A 19,882-nucleotide genomic window follows, 5' to 3' on the forward strand; every position below is an offset into this window, starting at 1 on the left:
TAAAATGGAGTTGTTTTAAATTTTTCTTTCACACTTCACCAGGACCGGAGGCCGCCTTAATGCCCGATCCAGGGCCGGGTGAAGTTCCTGCAGCAGCCGCTGCTCTGCCGCCAGCTCTCCCGGAGGTCCTAGAGCCCCCTTTTTGGCAGGCTCTGATCCCGGTGACAGAAGCCTCTGGCCAACACTTCCAGGATCCCACTCCAACCGAACCGCCCAAGCTATACCCGCCTCTCCCGGTGAGGACTGACAAGAAGGGGAGGGAGACGTTGGAATTAAGCAGAGACCGCGCTCTGCCAGAGAGCCGGAGGGAACCAAAGAGAACAGACAAGAGACTTACAGTTCAAGCTGCTGCTCTGGGAAAGTCTATCTCGGGCCCTCCGGAAAACCTCATCTGCCCCAGGGACAGGACAGTCCCTCAGCCGGTCCCAAGGGAGGCCCCGGTCCCCGTTACGGCCAAACCAGTGTGCCAGGTGCAAGCTTTTGGCCACTGGAAGAATGAATGTCCTAAGGCAAGGAAGGAAGAGGAAGTTCCTACAGCTGTGGGGCAAACTGACTTGGAAATTAACTAGGGCTGCCAGGGCTCAGAGATATCAGGCCCCTCAGAGCCCATGGTAACCTTAAAAGTGGGGGACCAAAACACTGACTTCATAGTGGATACAGGAGCAGAACTGTCGGTAGTAACAAAACCTGTGGCACCTCTGTCCAAAAAGACTACCGCTGTAACTGGGGTATCGGGAGAAGATATGATTAAATCATTTTGCCAGCCCAGAAAATGTCAAATGGGGGGGTGGGCACCAAGTGATTCATGAATTCCTCTACATTCCTGAGTGCCCAGTACCCCTGTTGGGAAGAGACTTGCTCTCCAAACTAGGAGCACAAGTGACTTTCTCCCCTGAGGAGAGGCCCACCTTCTGGATGGGCTCTATGACTTATTTGCCCTCTCTCTCAGTACCACCCCAAGATGAGTGGAGGTTGCATGAGCCTCCGAAGGAAGAACCGGGTGGGCTGGAAGAGCATGAGAGAGAGTTAACTCAATTATTCCCTGAGGTCTGGGCGGAAGACAACCCCCCTCCCCCCAGGCTGGCTAAACATCACGCCCCAGTGATAATAGAAGTCAAACCAGGCACCATCCCGGTTAGAAAGTGCCAGTACCCGCTTTGGATAGAGGCCTGAGCCGGCATACTGCCCCACATCAATAGATTGAAACAAGCAGGCATTCTAGTAGGGTGCCAGTCGGCTTGGAACACGCCAATCCTGCCAGTCCAAAGGGAAGGAGGACAGGACTATAGGCCTGTACAAGATCTCAGGCTAGTCAACCAGGCTACTGTGACTTTACACCTCACTGTTCCAAACCCCTATACCTTACTTAGCCTCCTCCTACCGAGGACTAAAGTTTACACTGGCCTAGATCTCAAGGATGCCTTCTTCTGCATACGCCTCAACCAGCGTCACAGCCCATCTTTGCCTTTGAATGGGAAGATCGAATCCGGAGCACCAAACAACAGCTCATCTGGACTCCCCCACAAGGGTTTAAAAACTTCCCAGCCATCTTTGGGGAAGCCTTGGCTTCTGACCTGGACTCATTCCATCCGAAAGTGTATGGATGTCGGCTCCTACAATACGGGGATGTCCTGCTGCTGGCTGCCTGAGACAAAGGAAAAATGCTGGAAAGGGACAAATGCACTGCTCCAGCTGTTGATGGAAGCAGGTTACTGGGTGTCAAAGAAGAAGGCACAGATCTACAAAGAGGAGGTAAGGTATCTGGGGGTTGTTTTAAAGAAGGGCTCAAGGTTCCAGACCCTAATTGGGTCCTATATACTGATGGCACTAGCCTGATAAAACAAGGACAATGGCTGTCAGGTTAGCCAAAGTGGAAGGGGCCATCAACACTGAAAAGAGATGGTGGGAATTGCCAAGTGGCAAATTATTGGTACTGGAAGAGCTGGCACACACTCTGGTAAGCCAGACACACCAAGCGACCCACCTAGGCCATGCTGCCTGCTCACAGGTGAATGCTGCCTCTCGGGGATTCAGACAAAATCCTCCAGTACTCAGCTGAAAGGCACGCTGCCCCTTGACCACCTGGGAGTGGACTTCACTGAAATGAAACCTCACCGACACTACCATTATCTGCTGGTCATGGTATGTACGTTCCCGAGATGGGTAAAAGCTTTTGCTACCTGGACTGAAAGAACATCAGAAGTAGCCTGGTGCCTGCTTAGGGAAAGAGTTCCCAGATTTGGATTTCCTACCAGCATTGGATCAGGCAATGGCCCGGCTTTTGTAACTGAGTTAGTACAACAAATAAGCAAAACTTTAAACATCAAGTGGAAACTGCACACTGCATATAGGCCCAGAGTTCTGAGATGGTGGAATGAGCCAACCGGACACTTAGAGACTCTCCAAGTGGATCATAGAGACTGACTGCTCCTGGGTGGACTTGCTTCCGATGGCTCTGCTCAGACTAAGGATGACCCCACAGTCCCAAGGCTATTCTCCATACGAAAATGTGTATGGGAGGCCTCCTCCCATAATAAAACAGGTGTCAACAAATTTGCCTCAGGCAAGGGGGGATAGGATTTCACAGCAGATGGAACTGGGTAAGGTAATAAATCGGGTAACTATGTTTGTACAAGAAAGGGTGCCGTTCCCCCTTGGGGAATAGAGTCATGAGTTCACACTTGGTGACCAAGTATGGGTCAAAGATTGGAAACATGATTTGCTAGCCCTTTGTTGAAAGGGCCGTTATGTTATTCTAACTACCCCTACTGCAGTTAAAGTTGCAGGTATTGTCCCTTGATCCATCATACGAGGGTGAAGAGAGCATACCACGCAGACCCAGAAAACGCTGAGTGGACTGCACAGAGGGACCACATTGATCCTCAAGAGACTAAGACCATCCTTAAGAAGAAGGAAAAGAAGATCCCAGACGAGCCCCTTCGGGATGAAGCCGCACAATCAACTCCTGCTGCTTGGCCTCATCAACGTGATTTTGAATTTAACTTCTGTCAACTCAGGACAACGTTTTCACCTCATGGGCACATTCCTACACGGACTTCCACAACACCTACAACTTCTGGGCACGTAGGACTATGCCTCTGTCTGTGAAGGATGGACTTCCTTGGTGGGTGTCACCGCTCCGCCAAGCAGATTTTAAACCACTCTGCTCTTTTCTGGGATGACAAAGAGACTTTCCTCTCTCTTGTCAATCATAACCGCTCCTTGCTCTCTTGGTGTAAGACCTACAGTCAATAGACTCGGGTCATGGGGTTACATTTGATATAAATGCCATTGTAACAAAAGCCTAATCTACAACAAGCCCCAGTAAACCGACCTTATTTACATGCTAGGTGGACAAGATCTGTGTTTCAATGGTATGAGTATATTGCTGCCTTTTTCGTGCCCTCTGTAGGGACAACAAATATATTATGATTAAAGTAGAGGCCTTGACTAATTTCACAAACAGGCCCTCCTAGATAGAACAGAAGCCATCCAAGCCTTAAATGAAGAGCAAATCTAAATGAGAAAAGCAGTAATTCATAATAAAAAGGCTTTGGACATACTCACAGCTGCTCAAGGAGGGACCTGTGCTATAATTAAGGTTGAATGTTGTGTATACATTCCTGACTTATCTGACAATGTATCGACTACTTTAGATGACATGAAAAACCAGGTAAAAGCAATGTCAAATGAGAACATTCCTTTCTGGACTTCGGTCCTATCTTGGGTGAAGAGCAATTGGTGGAAAACTGTATTTACCCCTGTTATAGCTGCCTTGATAGTTCTGCTTTGTGGACCCTGAATTTTACAATGTATTATGAACTTTGTAACCCGAAGGTTGATGTCATTCTCACTAATTGGCAGTTGGAGAGCCAGGGTGCAATATATCCCTATGAATGATGCTCATAATATGAGTTAAGAGCACCAAGAGGTGGGAATGAAGAAGGAATTCATAGGGCCTGGACTCCATCTCAGGCCTGTCTGTGCTGATCGTGCTAGGCCGCCTCTCCAGTGGACCCTGAACTCTCTGCTTAGTGACTGTGGGAACGACAATGGAAGGATAAGATCCCCTCCAGACAGGGGAACCTTGAAGATCACATCCAGGTTACTCATCACCTAAGAGAAAACAGACACTAATCACCCCTGCCTCCAGACAGTATGTATCAGAATGTAAGTACAGGCTTATTGGTTATTAACTGGTTGGAATGTAACTGCAGGCTTATTGATTATTATCTGTTTGAACACATAACACATGAATGATGGGGTTATTGTGATTGTATTTACCCTTCCTTTGTAAGCATCAAGGGATTGCGGTGGTGGGTTTGGAGAAGTACACATGGGGTACAAAAGATTTTCACAAATGCTGGTCGGGGTCCTTGGCTAAGAGGAGACTCTGCCTTGGGCCTACTGGTGTAATAAACTGCAATCCACTATCTGTATTGTCCTTCTGAGTGAGTTTGCTTCCCGGAAAGCATGGCTATAACAAATTCTTCGGTGCTCAGCTTTCTTTATCGTCCAACTCTCACATCCATACATGACCACTGGAAAAACCATAGCCTTGACTGGATGGACCTTTGTTGGCAAAGTAATGTCTCTGCTTTTTAATATGCTGTCTAGGCTGGTCATAACTTTCCTTCCAAGGAGTAAGCGTCTTTTAGTTTCATGGCTGCAATCACCATCTGCAGTGATTTTGGAGCCCCCCAAAAATAAAGTCTGACAGTGTTTCCACTGTCTCCCCATCTGTTTCTAAAAACATCCAACTATCTAAAGACCTGTCCCATCAGATTCCCTGGGCAGCACAGTGCCTCACTCCATCCTGAACTCCTTCTGGGGTTGTTGAAGGGCAAGAGCTATGCAGCATAGGGTTCAATCTCAATAGAGGCAGATAGCAAATGCCCTTGTGGTTCGGTCATTGGCAATGCTATTGGCAAGTGCCAATTTGTAGTTGACACTGGGAAAGAGTAAAGGCAAAAGGAGAAGGGACCAGCAGAAGACATGCTTGGTGGCATTATTGACTCAATGACCATGAGTTTGAACACACACTGGGAGTTGACCACAGATAGGGAAGCCTGGATTGGTGTATTCCATGAGATCCCAATGTTTTGGACACAATTTAGCAACTTACGAACGATAAGAATGAAGAAGACATGTTACATTAGGATAGAAAGTCAGAACTATAAGGACTCATAATGAAATCTTTCTGTCAAATGTCATAAAAACCCATTTTTGCCTAGAAAGCAGGTATGTGAAAGTCTCTTGTAGGAAGCAAAAGATTTCAGGGGACATTCTAGAAATGCAGAAACCAAAACCCTGAGGGTAACTAACCGATTCTGCAAGGAATGATCGTCACCCAAGGACAGGAATGAGCCTAAGATGGTGGAGTACAAGGACGTGTGCTTATCTTCTGCAAGAACTCCAAAATTACAACTCACTGCTGAACAACCATTGACAGGAGAATGTTGGATCCCACCAAAAAATGATACCCCATGTCCAAGGGCAAAGGAGAAGTCCCAGAAAGGTGGTGGAGGGGTGAAATCACATTTAGAATCAAACTCCATGCCCACCAGAGAACCTCGGAGGGCTCAAACAAAACATTTTGCACACTAGGTCCAAACGACGCCAGAGAGACAGAACCAGAACTGTGTTTGGGTGCTCCCGCAGAGGTATGGGTCAGCAGTGGCCTTCCATTGGGGCAGGGGCTCTGGGTGCAGGAGACCTGGTCACACAGCCTGTGGCATAAGCCCTCTTGAAGGAGGTCGACATTAACCTCACCATAGAGCAGCCGAGCAGATGGCCCACAAACTGCAGAACAATTACACCAAAGAAATTCTCACACTGGTAAGAAAGTTTCAGGACTCACAACAGAATTCCCAACCTGGGGATCTGGCAAAGGGACTGAGAACCTCAGGGAATTTGACTTTGCAGGCCAGTGGGATTTGATTATAGAACTTTCACAGGACGGAAGACACAGACTCTTGGAGGACACAGGCAAGACCTTGTGTGCACCAGGACCTAGGAGAAAGGAGCAGTGACCCCACAAGAAACTGACCCAGACTTGCCTGTGAGTGTCCAGGAGTCTCCAGCGGAGATGTGGGTCGGGGGTGGCCTGCTGCAGAGTTGGGGGCACTGAGCGCAGCAGTGCTTGCACTGGACCTTTGGAAGGAGGCCCATTACCTCCAGCATCTTTGGTCTCAGGTCCAACAACAGGAAGGAAACACAGCCCTGCATCAACAGAAAATTGATTTAAAGATTTACCGAGCATGGCTCACCTATCAGAACAAGACTCAGTTTCCCCCTCAGTCAGTCCCATGAATCGCAGCACGCCAGCCCTCCCTGTCCATCATCAATTCCCGGAGTTTACTCAAACTCATGTCCATCGAGTCGGTGATGCCATCTAACCATCTCATCTTCTGTCGTCCCCTTCTCCTCCTGCCCCCGATCCCTCCTAGCATCAGGGTCCACTCCAATGAGCTAACTCGTCACATGAGGTGGCTAAAGTATTGGAATTTCAGCTTCTACATCAGTCCTTCCAATGAACACCCCGGACTGATCTCTTTTAGAATGGACTGGTTGGAGCTCCTTGCAGTCCAAGGGACTCTCAAGAGCCTTCTCCAACACCAGAGTTCAATAGCAGCAATTCTTCGTCGCTCAGTTTTCTTCACAGTACACATCTCTCATCCACACATGACCACTGGAAAAACCATAGCCTTGACTAGATGGACCTTTGATGGCAAAGTAATGTCTCTTCTTTTTAATACGCTGTCTAGGTTGGTCATAACTTTGCTTCCAAGGAGTAAGTGTCTTTTAATTTCATGGCATCCATCACCATCTGCAGTGATTTTGGAGCCCAAAGAAATAAGGTCTGACACTTTCCACTGTTTCCCCATCTATTTCCCATAAAGTGATGGGACCAGATGCCATGATCTTTGTTTTCTGAATGTTGAGCTTTAAGCCAACTTTTTCAATTTCATTAAGAGGGTTTTTAATTCCTCTTCACATACTGCCATAAGGGTGGTGTCATTTGCATATATGAGGTTATTTATATTTCTCCTGGCAATCTTGAATCCAGCTTGTGCTTCCTCCTGCCCAGCATTTCTCATGATGTATTCTGCATAGAAGTTAAATAAGCAGGGTGACAATACACAGCCTTGACGTACTCCTTTTCCTATTTGGAAGGAGTCTATTATTCCATGTCCAGCCCTAAGTGTTGCTTCCTGACCTGCATATAGGTTTCTCAAGAGGCATGTCAGGTGGTCTGGTATTCCCATCTCTTTCAAATTTATCTACAGTTTATTGTGATCCACACAGTCAAAGGATTTGGCTTAGCCAATAAAGCAGAAATATATGTTTTTCCGGAACTCTCTTGCTTTTTCAATCATCCAGCGGGTTTGTCAATTTGATCTCTGGTTCGTCTGCTTTTTCTAAAAGCAGCTTCAACATCTGGAAGGTCACCGTTCATGTATTGCTGAAGCCTGTCTTGGAGAAGGTTGAGCATTTTTGCTAGCGTGTGAGGTGAGTGCAGTTGTGCGGTAGTTTGAGCCTTCTTTGGCATTGCCTTTCTTTGGAATTGGAATGAAAACTGACCTTTTCCAGTCCTGTGGCCACTGCAGAGTTCTCCAAATTTGCTGGCATATTGAGTGCAGCACTTTCACGGCATCATCTTTCAGGATTTGAAATAGCTCAACTGGATTGCCATGAGCTCCACTAGCTTTATTCGTAGTGATGCTTTTTAAGGCCCACGTGACTTCACATCCCAGGATATCTGGCTCTAGGTAAGTGATCACACCATCGTGATTATCTGGGTTGTGAGGATCTTTTTTGTACAGTTCTCCTGTGTATTCTTGCCACCTCTTCTTCATATCTTCTGCTTCTGTTAGGTCCATACCATTTCTGTCCTTTATCGAGCCCATCTTTGCATGAAATGTTCCCTTGGTATCTCTCATTTTCTTGAAGAGATCTCTAGTCTTTCCCATTCTGTTGTCTTCCTCTATTTCTTTGCATTGATTGCTGTGGAAGGCTTTCTTATCTCTCCTTACTCTTCTTTGGAACACTACATTCAGATGCTTATATCTTTTCTTTTCTCCTTTGCTTTTCGTTTCTCTTCTTTTCACAGCTATTTGTAAGACCTCCTCAGACAGTCATTTTGCTTTTTTCCATTTTTTTCCATGGGGATGGTCTTGATCCCTGTCTCCTGTACAGTGTCACGAACCTCCATCCATAGTTCATCAGGCACTCTATCAGATCTAGTCCCTTAGATCTGTTTCTCACTTCCACTGTATAATCGTAAGGAATTTGATTTAGGTCATACCTCAATGGTCTACTGGTTTTCCGTACTTGCTTCAATTTAAGTCTGAATTTGGCAATAACGAGTTCATGATCTGAGCCACAGCCAGGTCCTGGTCTTGTTTTTGCTGACTGTTTAGAGCTTCTCCATCTTTGACTGCAAAGAATATAATCAATCTGATTTTGGTGTTGACCATCTGATGATGTCCACGTGTAGAATCTTCTCTTGTGTTGTTGGAAGAGGGTGTTTGCTATAAACACCGCATTCTCTTGGCAAAACTCTATTCGCCTTTGCCATGTTTCATTCCATACCCCAAGGCCAAATTTGCCTGTTACTCCAGGTGTCTCTTGACTTCCTTCTTTTGCATTCCAGTCCCCTATAATGAAAAGGACATCTTTCTTGGGTGTTAGTTCTAAAAGGCCTTTCAGGTCTTCATAGAACCATTCAACTTCACCTTCTTCAGTGTTACTAGTTGGGGCACAGACTTGGATTACTGTAATATTGAGTGGTTTGCCTTGGAAACCAACAGACATCATTCTGTCGTTTTTGAGATTGCATCCAAGTACTGCATTTCAGACTCCTGTTGACCATGATGGTTACTCCATTTCTTCTAAGGGATTTCTGCCCACAGTAGTAGATATATTGGTCATCTGAGTTCAATTCACCCATTCCAGGCCATGTTAGTTCGCTGACTCCTAGAACGTCGACGCTCACTCTTGCCATCTCCTGTGTGACCACTTCCAGTTTGCCTTGATTCATAGACTTAACATTCCAGGTTCCTATGCAATATTGCTCTTTACAACATTGAACCTTGCTTCTATCATCAGTCCCATCCACAACTGGGTGTTGTTTTTACTTTGGTTCCATCTCTTCATTCTTTCTGGAGTTATTTCTCCTGTGATCTCCAGTAGCATATTGGGCACCTACAGACCTGGGGAGTTCCTCTTTCAGTATCCTATCATTTTTCCTTATCATACTGTTCCCCTGTTTAGTATCCTCCTAATTCACTTAAATAGAAAGCGTTAGCATTACAGAGGACAGGATCTCCTAGTTATCTTTTTCTTTCTGAAACTTCTCTGAAAAATTCTGGACCACTGAGTCGACTCTATTTACAAGGGCATTTTCTCAGTCCTGTTTTAAAGAGCTGAATTGCATCCAGACGTAAATTCCTCAGGGCATTTCTCCGACTTCTCTGAAGATCCCAACATCGAACTACATCCCAGTGGGAATCTCAGATACCAGTGACTCCCCATGCTGATCTCTCACAAAGGGAGTATTTTCACCAGCAGAAAGTCACTAATTCATGCTGAGAATTCATCATGCTCCATAGAAAGCTGGGATGCAGGAAACGGAGAAAAGGCTCTTGGACACAAGGGAGCAGTAGTCTAAAGAGCTGGTCTTCGCTATTATAAGAAGAAAAGGAAAAAGTAAGTTGATAGCAAAGACCCCAGGTAGAAAAATTGAAGTAGAGAAGTAAAGCTTTGCAGATTCTCACCTCAGGCATTTCCTGAGGAAAAGCAGACACAGCCCCAGGCCTGGGACAGGATATTTACCTGAGAAGCTGCCATTTCGTCTTCTTCTTCCTGCTCTGCATCTTGTCTGGGGAAGTTATGCAGCAAACTCACACCTGCGTATTGAGAAGATAGCTTCAAAGTCATCAACACAGCTCTTTAACATGCAACTAATGCACCTACAGACAGAGGACGTTGAAAACCTGAAAAGACCGACCTCTCCTGAACTCTGCCTCAGGAGAGATTCAGGAACAATCATTCCTGACCTGGAGACCAGCCTGTGAACTAATTTCTTGATTGTTCTCTCCTCAGAGAGAGCTCCTAACTCTCTGCTCACACAGACGATGTGACTTGACTGACTTCCCTGGTCCAAATCCAGCTAGACCAACCTCTCTTCAGACTGAAGCCTGGCCTCAGCTCTCTCAAATGGATCAGAAGCCACGGCCTTAAGCCGGGCCTCCCCTTAGAATCCCCTGGAGCACATCTTACGAACCACACTGATGCTCCACAGGACCCATAAAGAACTCTGTGGGGAGGGCACTGGTGAAGTTACTGCTTAACACTGGTCATGTGAACTTGATGGGAAACCAGATGGAAACCACTTGGTTAAAGATTCTTTCTGAACCATTTCCGTGAATACAAAGCCCTCCAGGTCAGGGTCCCACTCTGAAAGATTATGAATATGCAGGTCTGAGGTGGGGACATGAAAAGAGTCTTTCCAGTGGGAACTTCTATACACACAGAAGGCCAGCCTGACTCCCTGGGGAGGGGCTCTTTCTTGGATGGGTGCAGTCCTCCAGGGCCTGGTGCCCTAGGAGGAGGGGAAGTGGGAGGTGAGTGCTTGGTGGGAATTATCTGGTGACCTTGTTTTTGTGAAGGCTCTGGTCTCAGAATTCTGCAAAGATACCTCAAGTCCTTAGCTCTTTTCACTCCCTCCCAAGTCTGGGGCCACATGTTTCCACAAAATGATTTGCATTGTGATCACCTATCTGCAGGTAGGGGGCCTGCATCTTTTAGACCAGGAGTCTGAAGATGACTCCATCACAGCTTTCTTTGAACATAGACCAGGAGCAGCAGAGGACAATAGGTTAAACTTATTCAAACGAAGAAACTCAGACTTCACAATTGGTGCCCTAAATGCATATTTAAACAATCAAAAGAATTATCTGAGATATAAAATGTGTGATATTGAAGAAAATGAACACATGAGTGTGTAGTTGTTGTGCTATTTAGTGTATGCATCTTTCTAGGGTTTTTTTAAAATCATCTTGCTGCAGTTTCTTCTCTGCTCCATTTTTGGAGTTATATAACATTTTCTCATATCTTTAAAGGTAATGTTAAGAAAATTAGAAGAAGCATATTCATTTTATAATATTATATGACTTAACTGAATATTTTAAATATTCAGTACAATACATTCAGTGTGCATGCACCGGGACCAATGACTTTTCTTTTTATTTTAGAGATTTTTTTTTTTTTTCCCATGGATCCTTTCATTTCACAGCACTACTGAGAATAAGGTGCAGAGTTTTCCCTTATAGCTCATGCTCCGCCACATGGAGAGCATCTCTACTTACCTTTCCCTAATAGAGGAGACATTCGTCACCACCACTGAATGTACTAGCATTTAAGCGGGCCTCTGAAGTGGAACCTGGGGTTCAGAAAAACCACTGATCACAAGAAAGGTGGTCATCTACTGCAGGTGTTCAGAGGGCTGGCTGGTGTGAGTCTAACATCTGCAGGCTGCCTGCTCCACACACAGAGGCTGAGGCAGCAACAGCAAGGAGCAGTTCAGGTAAGCTCTCAACAGGACTCTGCCTGATCCTTCTTATTAGAACTCTCACAGTGTCCAAGTAGTTACAAAATGGGAGCGGTGATACAACAGGGATATGGTGGAAAATATATGAAAGTGTTAAAGGTTTAAAGCCAGTAAGGAACCAATTTCTACAGATACCAGCTCTCTGTGCTACCAGATAGTTTGTTATAATCTCTTCTCTATAACTTTAAGTAAGGTGGGAGAGGTTAATGTTGGGGGTGGGTTAACATTTAATTGATCACAATCAACCAAAATCCTAAACACCATTCATTTTGATTAACTGTGTGTGCTTAGTCGCTCACTTGTGTCCGAGTCTTTGCGACCCCATGGACTGTAGCCTGCCAGGCTCCTCTGTCCATGGGGATTCTCCAGGCAAAAATACTGGAGGAGGTTGCCATTTCCTTCTTCAGGGGATCTTCCCAACCCCGGAATCGAACCCAGGTTTTGCACACTGTGGGTTGATTCTTTCCTGTCTGAACCACCATGGAAGCCCATATATGTATTAATTTCACACATAGTTGACATTTTACAATTTCACAATTTCACACATTATAACCTTTTACAATCCACTGTGTGATCCGTAATTAAAATACAGACTACAAGCATAGAGAAAAATTTATTTTTCTGATATAATAGTATGTAAATTGTGATTTATATGGTTTACACAACAGAGGATAGCAAACATTTAGGAAACATGGCCATACACTAATTAGAGGCCTTTTCTAGGAAGGGTTTCCCATACATTTCTCTTTCATCACAGAAGATATATTTCAACATTGTCAACTAATATTCATGACTTGTGTTGATGTTATGATGATACAACAATATTTTAGTGAACTGTCATTGTGTTGTCTTCACAAATTAAGTGATATAACTATTGAAAATTTACAACCAACCTCTGTTGCACTTTAATACATGCAAAGAGTCCACGACCACTTAAATCATGGTGACCTCTAGGGATATTGACATCAAAGACGAACACCTGCATTTAGATGTTCATTGCACATTTAACATTCTGGTTCCATTTTGTAATGGAGAATAGATAGAAATGGTTGCAACACAATATAGAAGGGCTTCTCTTATCTCTAAAGTAGAAATCATAGAAATAATCTACATTTGCATACACACTAAAAATGAAGCACAGTATGGATTTCACAGTTGAATTACATTCATTCTCAAATAATCTCAAATCATGTCATTATAAACAGGATACCTTGCTAATAATTGTAACTTTCTAACCATCAACCCTTCATCTTGTGACCCCTACGAACATATTCACTTTCTATCTGTTGTAATTATGCATTACTCTCCATAGTAATTCTCCTTCAGAGGAAGTTCAGAAAACAGGATTGATGAAATCCTCACTACCTTTCAGTCTCTGATATGTATTTAGATTTGTGTTTTGATGAAATACATGTGCACATACTGGTTACATTATTTCCATATGTTTCTTGTATAAACTCTCGTGCTTTCTGATGTATGTTTAGGGCAAACCTCTTCCATCACTTGTTTCATTCCTAGGGCTTCTCTCCAGTGTGTGCTCTCAGGTGTTGAGTGAGATCACTGCTCTGACTAAAGGCTTTGCCACATTGCTTACATTTGTAAGGTTTCTCTCCAGTATGAATTTGCTGGTGTTTAGAAAAATTTGAGCTCTGGCTAAGGCTTTGCCACATTCTTTGCATTTGCATGGTTTCTCCCCAGTATGAATTCTCTGATGTTGGGAAAGACCTGAGCTATTGGTAAAGGCTTTGCCACATTTGGTACATTTCTAAGGTTTCTCCCAAGTATGAGTTTGCTGATGTTCAGTAAGATTCGAACAATGGATAAAGGCTTTGCCACATTCTGTACATTTGTAAGGTGTATCTCCAGTATGAATTCACTGATGTTGAGTAAACTTGATATCTGGTGAAAGGTTTTGCCACAATCCTTACATTTATAAGTTTTCTCTCCAGTATGAATTTGCTGATGTTAAGTAAGATTTGAGTTCTGATCAAAGGCTTTGCCACACTTTCTACATTTAAAAGGTTTCTCCCCAGTATGACTTTGCTGATGTCGATTAAGATTTGAGCAATAGATAAACACTTTGCCACGTTCCTTACATTTATAAGTGTAAAGATTTCTGGCCAGTATGCATTCACTGATGGTGACTAAGATGTGAAGTCTTACTAAAGGATTTGCCAACTATTGTACATTTGAAAGGTTTCCCATCTGTATGAATTATCCAATCTCTACTTAGATTGGATGAGTGAGTAAAGACTTTGATACATTTCTTACACTTGTTTTCTTTTTGTGGATTCTGAAGAGTCTGCTGTTGAATAAGTTCTGAAGACTGATTAGAAACTTTACCATATTCACCACAACTCTAAGTCTTCTCTCTAATAGGAGTATCTTTATAGAAAGACCTGGTATTTGACAAATGGAACACCATAGTTACTCAGAAATGTGCGCAGTTTTATTAGGACTCTCAAGAAATGAAACAGCAACCAGATTCATGCAGGTTGTCACAAGCCAAGAAGAGCATTTTAGTTCTCACTGTGAAAGAGAAAGGTAATCACCAGACAAGATTTCATCATGGTTTAACAGGAAGAAGGCAGAAGGTGATAGCCGTCTATGACAGAAACAGAAATAAATCCAGACTTCTCCAAAATCGTTTCCAATGAAGCAGATCTTCTGAAAACACAGGATGAAGAATGACTTCCTTGCTGATGCTTGGACCTCTCACCTGAGCCATCGGCTCCATCCATTGACACACACCTGGGTACATGGCCATGTCTCCATTCTCCTTCTACTTCTGGGATCCTTCATTTGCTCCAGAAAAGTGACCAGGTCCACCTTAGAGACCACAAGACCTGTTCATCAGAGAATGGAATATTTGTTTTGCTAGAGATTCATCACTTTCCAATCTAATATGTATCCAGGTGAGAAGAGAACACATGGTAGAATGCTAAGACAGCCTAGAAAAAGATTTCCCCAAATACTTTATTGAAAGCACCTATACAACACTAACTAATACATAAAAATCAGATCCTGACATTCTGGTCACATACTACAAGGCAAAAGTAAGTAGTGGAAATTTGATTTGAAGAGGGGGGTGACACCATTTTATATCACAGAACTTATAGAATTAGCACTAACCTAGAAGTGGCAGATTACATCAAGGAAGAAAAAAATTTAAATCATCATGAAGTCTTCTTTTTAAATTCACAGCTTCCCATTTTCCAATACAAAGGAGGGATCTGAAATGCTGTTAAAAGAAGCAGAAGACTCCAAGAGACATTCTAGAAATGCAGGAACCAAAACCCTGAGAGCAGATAAGAGATTCTGGAAGGAAGCTATCCTCAACCAAAGTAGCCTGGTTCCTATAGTGCTCTAACATCATGTCCCCGTACACTTCCCATTGACTGAGGTCCAGGCAACCCACTCCTCTTGAGTGAAATCTATGGTCACATCCTGGAACATCAGTTGTCCTGGAAATACAGAGTACAGATGACATGTGTCCGTGAGAAGACTTCCTAATGTGCCCCAAGATGACAAAAGAAGCTCACAGAGCTGGTTTTGATATAGGAAAGTGTTTGAAGTATACTTTTTACACAGAAATATTTCCTACCGAATCCCTAACACTAGAAATGATGAGATGTAACCCACAAACCATTTCAGAAACTATTCTGATCTGGAAGAGAAATGATAAAATAATCAGAACAACATTGCCATGTTTTTTTTTTTTTGGACACACCACCTGGCTTGTGGAATCTTACTTCCCTGACCAGGGAATGAACCTGGGAACCCATAGTGAAAGCACCGAGTCCTAACCACTAGGCCACCTAGGAATTCCCGGCATATTTATTTTTGAGTGTTGTATTTGTATGACACAGGATGAATTGTCTATCAAGGAAACAGACAATATTTTTAAAAAGCACACTCTGATCCAAGAGTTCTTGAGTGGGACAAATGTGCCATGTATTTTAAGAAGGTTAGTTTTTTCTTAGTATTTTTAGCAAGCTTCTTTGAACTAGTAATGTTGAAAATTCTGTTCCATGAATGACCGTTTTGAACAGTAATGAAGTACGATAAGTACTTATAATAAGTACTTGTAATAAAAAGTAATGTATGCATTCATACTGACTTTTGAATTTCAAGTGTTTAACAAATTTTACAGTTCTAATAAGATAGCATCCTTAGTAGCAACAATCATTTTAACTATATACTATATACTATATATCTTTCTGATAGCTTTTATAGAGTCTTGGATGTGCAACAGAAACAATTTAAAATCAATAATGTTGTTGTTCCACCTTTCTGCAAATATATAGTGAACATTCCTTAAACACCTTAAATTTATTTTACTTCATGCACTCTAAACTTTAACTAATAATACACAGACAAATACCCAGGGACATTCTGAAGAAAGTTCACAGAAGTTTTTATAATTGTGAAGAAGACAAAAAACAAGAAAAAGAATTGATCAAATTATTTGAACATTTTCATGTATACATATACTAAAATGGAACTATTTATTCATTTTGCTAAAAGGAAACAATCTAAGGACATGGAAAATATGTAAGAACAATTTTCAAAGGTTGGAATAAATAAAAATATTCATGAAATGATGATGTGTTTTATATATACCCTAGGTTTCTGCCTGAACACACAGATGCACACATAAAGACACTTAAGGGAAAAGCAATCTTCCATAAGCAACAGATCTTTTGGAAGAAACATTTTTAATCTACCTTTTTTTTTTTTTAAACTCATGTGTATTTTTGCATTTATGTTAAAAAAAAATTCTAAATTGTGCATGACTGTGTGCTAAGTCACATCATGTCCAACGCTTTTTGACCCCATGGGCTGTAGCCATGCAGTTTTCTCTGTCCATGGGATTTCCCAGGCAAGAATACTGGAGTGGATTGCCATTTCCTTCTCCAGGGGACCTTCCCAACCCAGGGATCAAACCCAGGTCTCCTGCATCGGTAGGCGGATTCTTTACCACTGAGCCACCTGGGTTCACTGAAAACAATTTTTCCTCTTTAGTAACAGGAATTAAAAACACAATATGAGAAACAGTCTACATTTTATTAGCAAATATACCATGACATCTATTTAGAACACATTTCCAGACCTATGTGAAGAAACTGTAAATCTTTACTGAAGCACATAAAGTCTGAAAATCACAAGTTTTACTTGGAAGATGTAGTGATATAAAGACTTCAGTGACTGCAAATTCAAAACAATCAAACTCAAAGCAAACATGGTTATTCAAATATAAGTCTCAGCTGTATCTAGGGGAGCCAACATAATTTTGAATTTAAAAACCAAAAAACACCTAAATAAAGGGAACCTGCCAAATTACAGATGAAGCTATCACTGTATAGACTAGTTGAAATTTCAAAAGAAATGAAGCAAAATAGCTTACAAGGTCGCCAAAGAAGCTCACCTAAAGAGAGACTTAGACATTATTTTGAACAATAAAATAGAAGGCTTAAACAACAACATAATATATTGTAATCATGCAACAGGTGAGGTATTCCAAAGTAACATCAAAAATAAGAGGGGGAAAAAAATCAAAGGGCAGAAAGGAAACATTAAGGTTTCAAGGTTGTGTAATAAAGAATTTAAGGACTTGCCTGATGCTCCAGTGGGTAGAAATCTGCCTGTCAGTGCAGGGGACATGGGTTCCATCCCTGGTCAGGGAAGATCCCACAAGCCTCAGAACAACTAAGCTAGTGTGCCACAACTGCTGAAGCCCACATCCTCCAGAGCCTGCCAGGGGTTAATACAACGATTGAACCCGGGCCTTAGAGCCAGAGCTCCACAACAAGATAGTGGCCCCTCCTAATCACAACAGAGAAAGCCCAAGACCATCAGCAAACTCCCAGTATAGCCAAAACTAAATAAATACTAAAAGTTAAAAAAAAGAATTTGGCAGGCTTTGGTCCACACGTTCTGGAAGTTTTTAAACTACACTTGGAATTTAAGTTTTCTCACTCTTGGAATTTCCTTAGTGACTGCAGTGGCTTTATTACGCTCCATAGGCCCTGATAATTTATGCTAACAAGATGACTTACGGTGGGCCCCTAGTTTAATAATGGGATGACTTAGGTTGTGAGGCTGGGCATTTCACAAAGACCAACGAAGTGACTAGAGGTTTGGGGCTTTGAGCCAGGTGGGCTTACTAGTCCAACCTCTAAGGAGGGGAGAATGCTGGAGATGTTATCAACCACGGCTATGTGGCTAAACCCCAATAAAAACTCGGGACTTAAAAGCTTGAGTGAGCTTCTTTGCTGACAATAGTGTTTTCTGTCACACTGATATGCCAGGAGGGCAAGGGTCCCTTGGGATGATGACTATGGTTAAGTCCAAACAAACCCATTCAGAAGTTAAGAAGCTTATCAAGTCCAAAGAAACAGCATTTCAGGAAAGAGAGACAAAAAAACAAATATAGGCCTCTTCCCTGGGAACGAGTCATTTCTGACTCCTTACTTTCCTCTTCCTCTGGGCTTCCTTCTAAGGTAAGATCAGTCTTGCGAAGTGACCCCAGAAAACAGGCCGTTCAATACCTAGAAAAACACAGTGAGCTCCCAGTAACACAGCCCCCACACGGAGGGAGGATCTCAACAGGTACAAATCACAATCCTCCACGGCCATTGACACAGCAGGGATTCTGGAACAAAGAATCAAACGAGGTGTTTTTAGTTTCATTCGTTTCTTCAGAACTCGCGGCCCCTTATGTGAAAACCACATAATCTACGCTGACCCTCCCCTTCACACTATAGGCGAGGCCCTGACCAACCTGCATACAGAATAGAGCCTCGTTCAACTCTTCATGCATCAGAGACGGAGGGGTTGAGCAATGCAGGACTTTAAGCAGCGGCGTCTACACGTTAGAAGGTAGAACTGCCAGAGAAGGATATGGATCCTAGAACGATCTTACCAGAAATATGATGTGGGCCCTAGGGATCCGGCAGTTAAGATAAAGGATTTCAGAACTTCTCTCAGAGCGATGCTGGGACACACGGGGGGCGGGAAGGTGGGGACAGTAGTTTTAACCTCCACCAGTTCAGTTCAATCACTCAGTCGTGTCCCACACTTTGCGACACATGGACTGCAACATGTAAGGTTTCCCCGTCCATCACCAACTCCGGGAGCTAACTCAAACTCATGTCAATCCAGTCTGTGATACCATCCAACCATCTCTTCCTCTGTCGTTCCCTCCTCCTCCTGCCTTCAATCTTCCCCAGCATCAGGGTCTCTTCAAATGAGTCAGTTTTTTTGCGTCAGGTGGCCAAAGTATTGAAGTTTCTGCTTCAGCATCAGTCCTTCCAATGAATACTGAGGACTGATTTCCTTTAGGATTGACTGGCTGTATCTTCTTGTATTCCAAGGGAATCTCAAGAGTCTTCTTTAACGTCCATAGACACCCCAGAAACACGTGTGGAGGACAACAGGCTGAGCGACTACCAAATCCGGGTTTTAAACAAACAAATATAGCAAACTCACTGGAAGTCCTCCGTCGCTAGTCTACATTCACTTCCGGGTCTGCAGGCTACTGCGCCCGCGCAGGCGGAGGAAGTGGTACAGACGGAGGTGACTGGGCTAAGCCAGGGCCAAGGAGCAGCGAAATAAGGGCAGTGGGCGGGACGAGGCCTGAAGCGCAATTGGGTAGGGGCGAGACCAGAGGGGGCGGAGCCTTATCTCCCCTCGCCCGGCCCCTGTCCGTTTTGGGATCTGTTGATCCTTCTGTTGGGAGAAATATGCCTGAGAAATATCAATAATCTCAGATATGCAGATGACACCACCCTTATGGCAGGAAGTGAAGATGAACTAAACTTGATGAACTCTTGATGAAAGTGAAAGAGGAGAGTGAAAAAGTTGGCTTAAAGCTCAACATTCAGAAAACTAAGATGCGGAGACAGTGAAAACAGTGTCAGAATTACATTTTTGGGGCTCCAAAATCACTGCACATGGTGACTGCAGCTATGATATGAAAAGACGATTACTTCTTGGAAGGAAAGTTATGAACAACCTAGATAGCATGGTAAAAAGCAGAGATATCACTTTGCCAAACAAAAGTCCATGTGGTCAAGGCTATGGTTTTTCCAGTGGTCATGTATGGATGTGAGTTGACTGTGAAGAAAGCTGAGCACCGAAAAATTGATGCTTTTGAACTATGGTGTTGGAGAAGACTCCTGAGAGTCCCTTGGACTGCAAGGAGATCCAACCAGTCCATCCTAAAGGAGATTAGTCCTGGGTGTTCATTGGAAGGACTGATGTTGA

At 43.3% G+C, this 19,882-nt stretch overlaps 1 protein-coding gene across 1 annotated transcript in view; it reads right to left on the reverse strand.

Annotated features, from left to right (window-relative positions):
- Positions 1 to 12,842: 12,842 nt before the first annotated feature.
- The window catches only part of LOC122689980 (zinc finger protein 501-like), a 30,798-nt gene continuing 23,758 nt past the window's right edge, over positions 12,843 to 19,882 (reverse strand). Inside the window, 1 exon segment of the mRNA XM_043896886.1 lies at positions 12,843 to 13,239. Coding sequence (XP_043752821.1) covers positions 13,129 to 13,239 — 111 coding nt within the window. The 3' untranslated portion in view covers positions 12,843 to 13,128.

This window comes from Cervus elaphus, chromosome 4, assembly GCF_910594005.1.
Source record: "Cervus elaphus chromosome 4, mCerEla1.1, whole genome shotgun sequence".
NCBI lineage: Eukaryota > Metazoa > Chordata > Mammalia > Artiodactyla > Cervidae > Cervus > Cervus elaphus.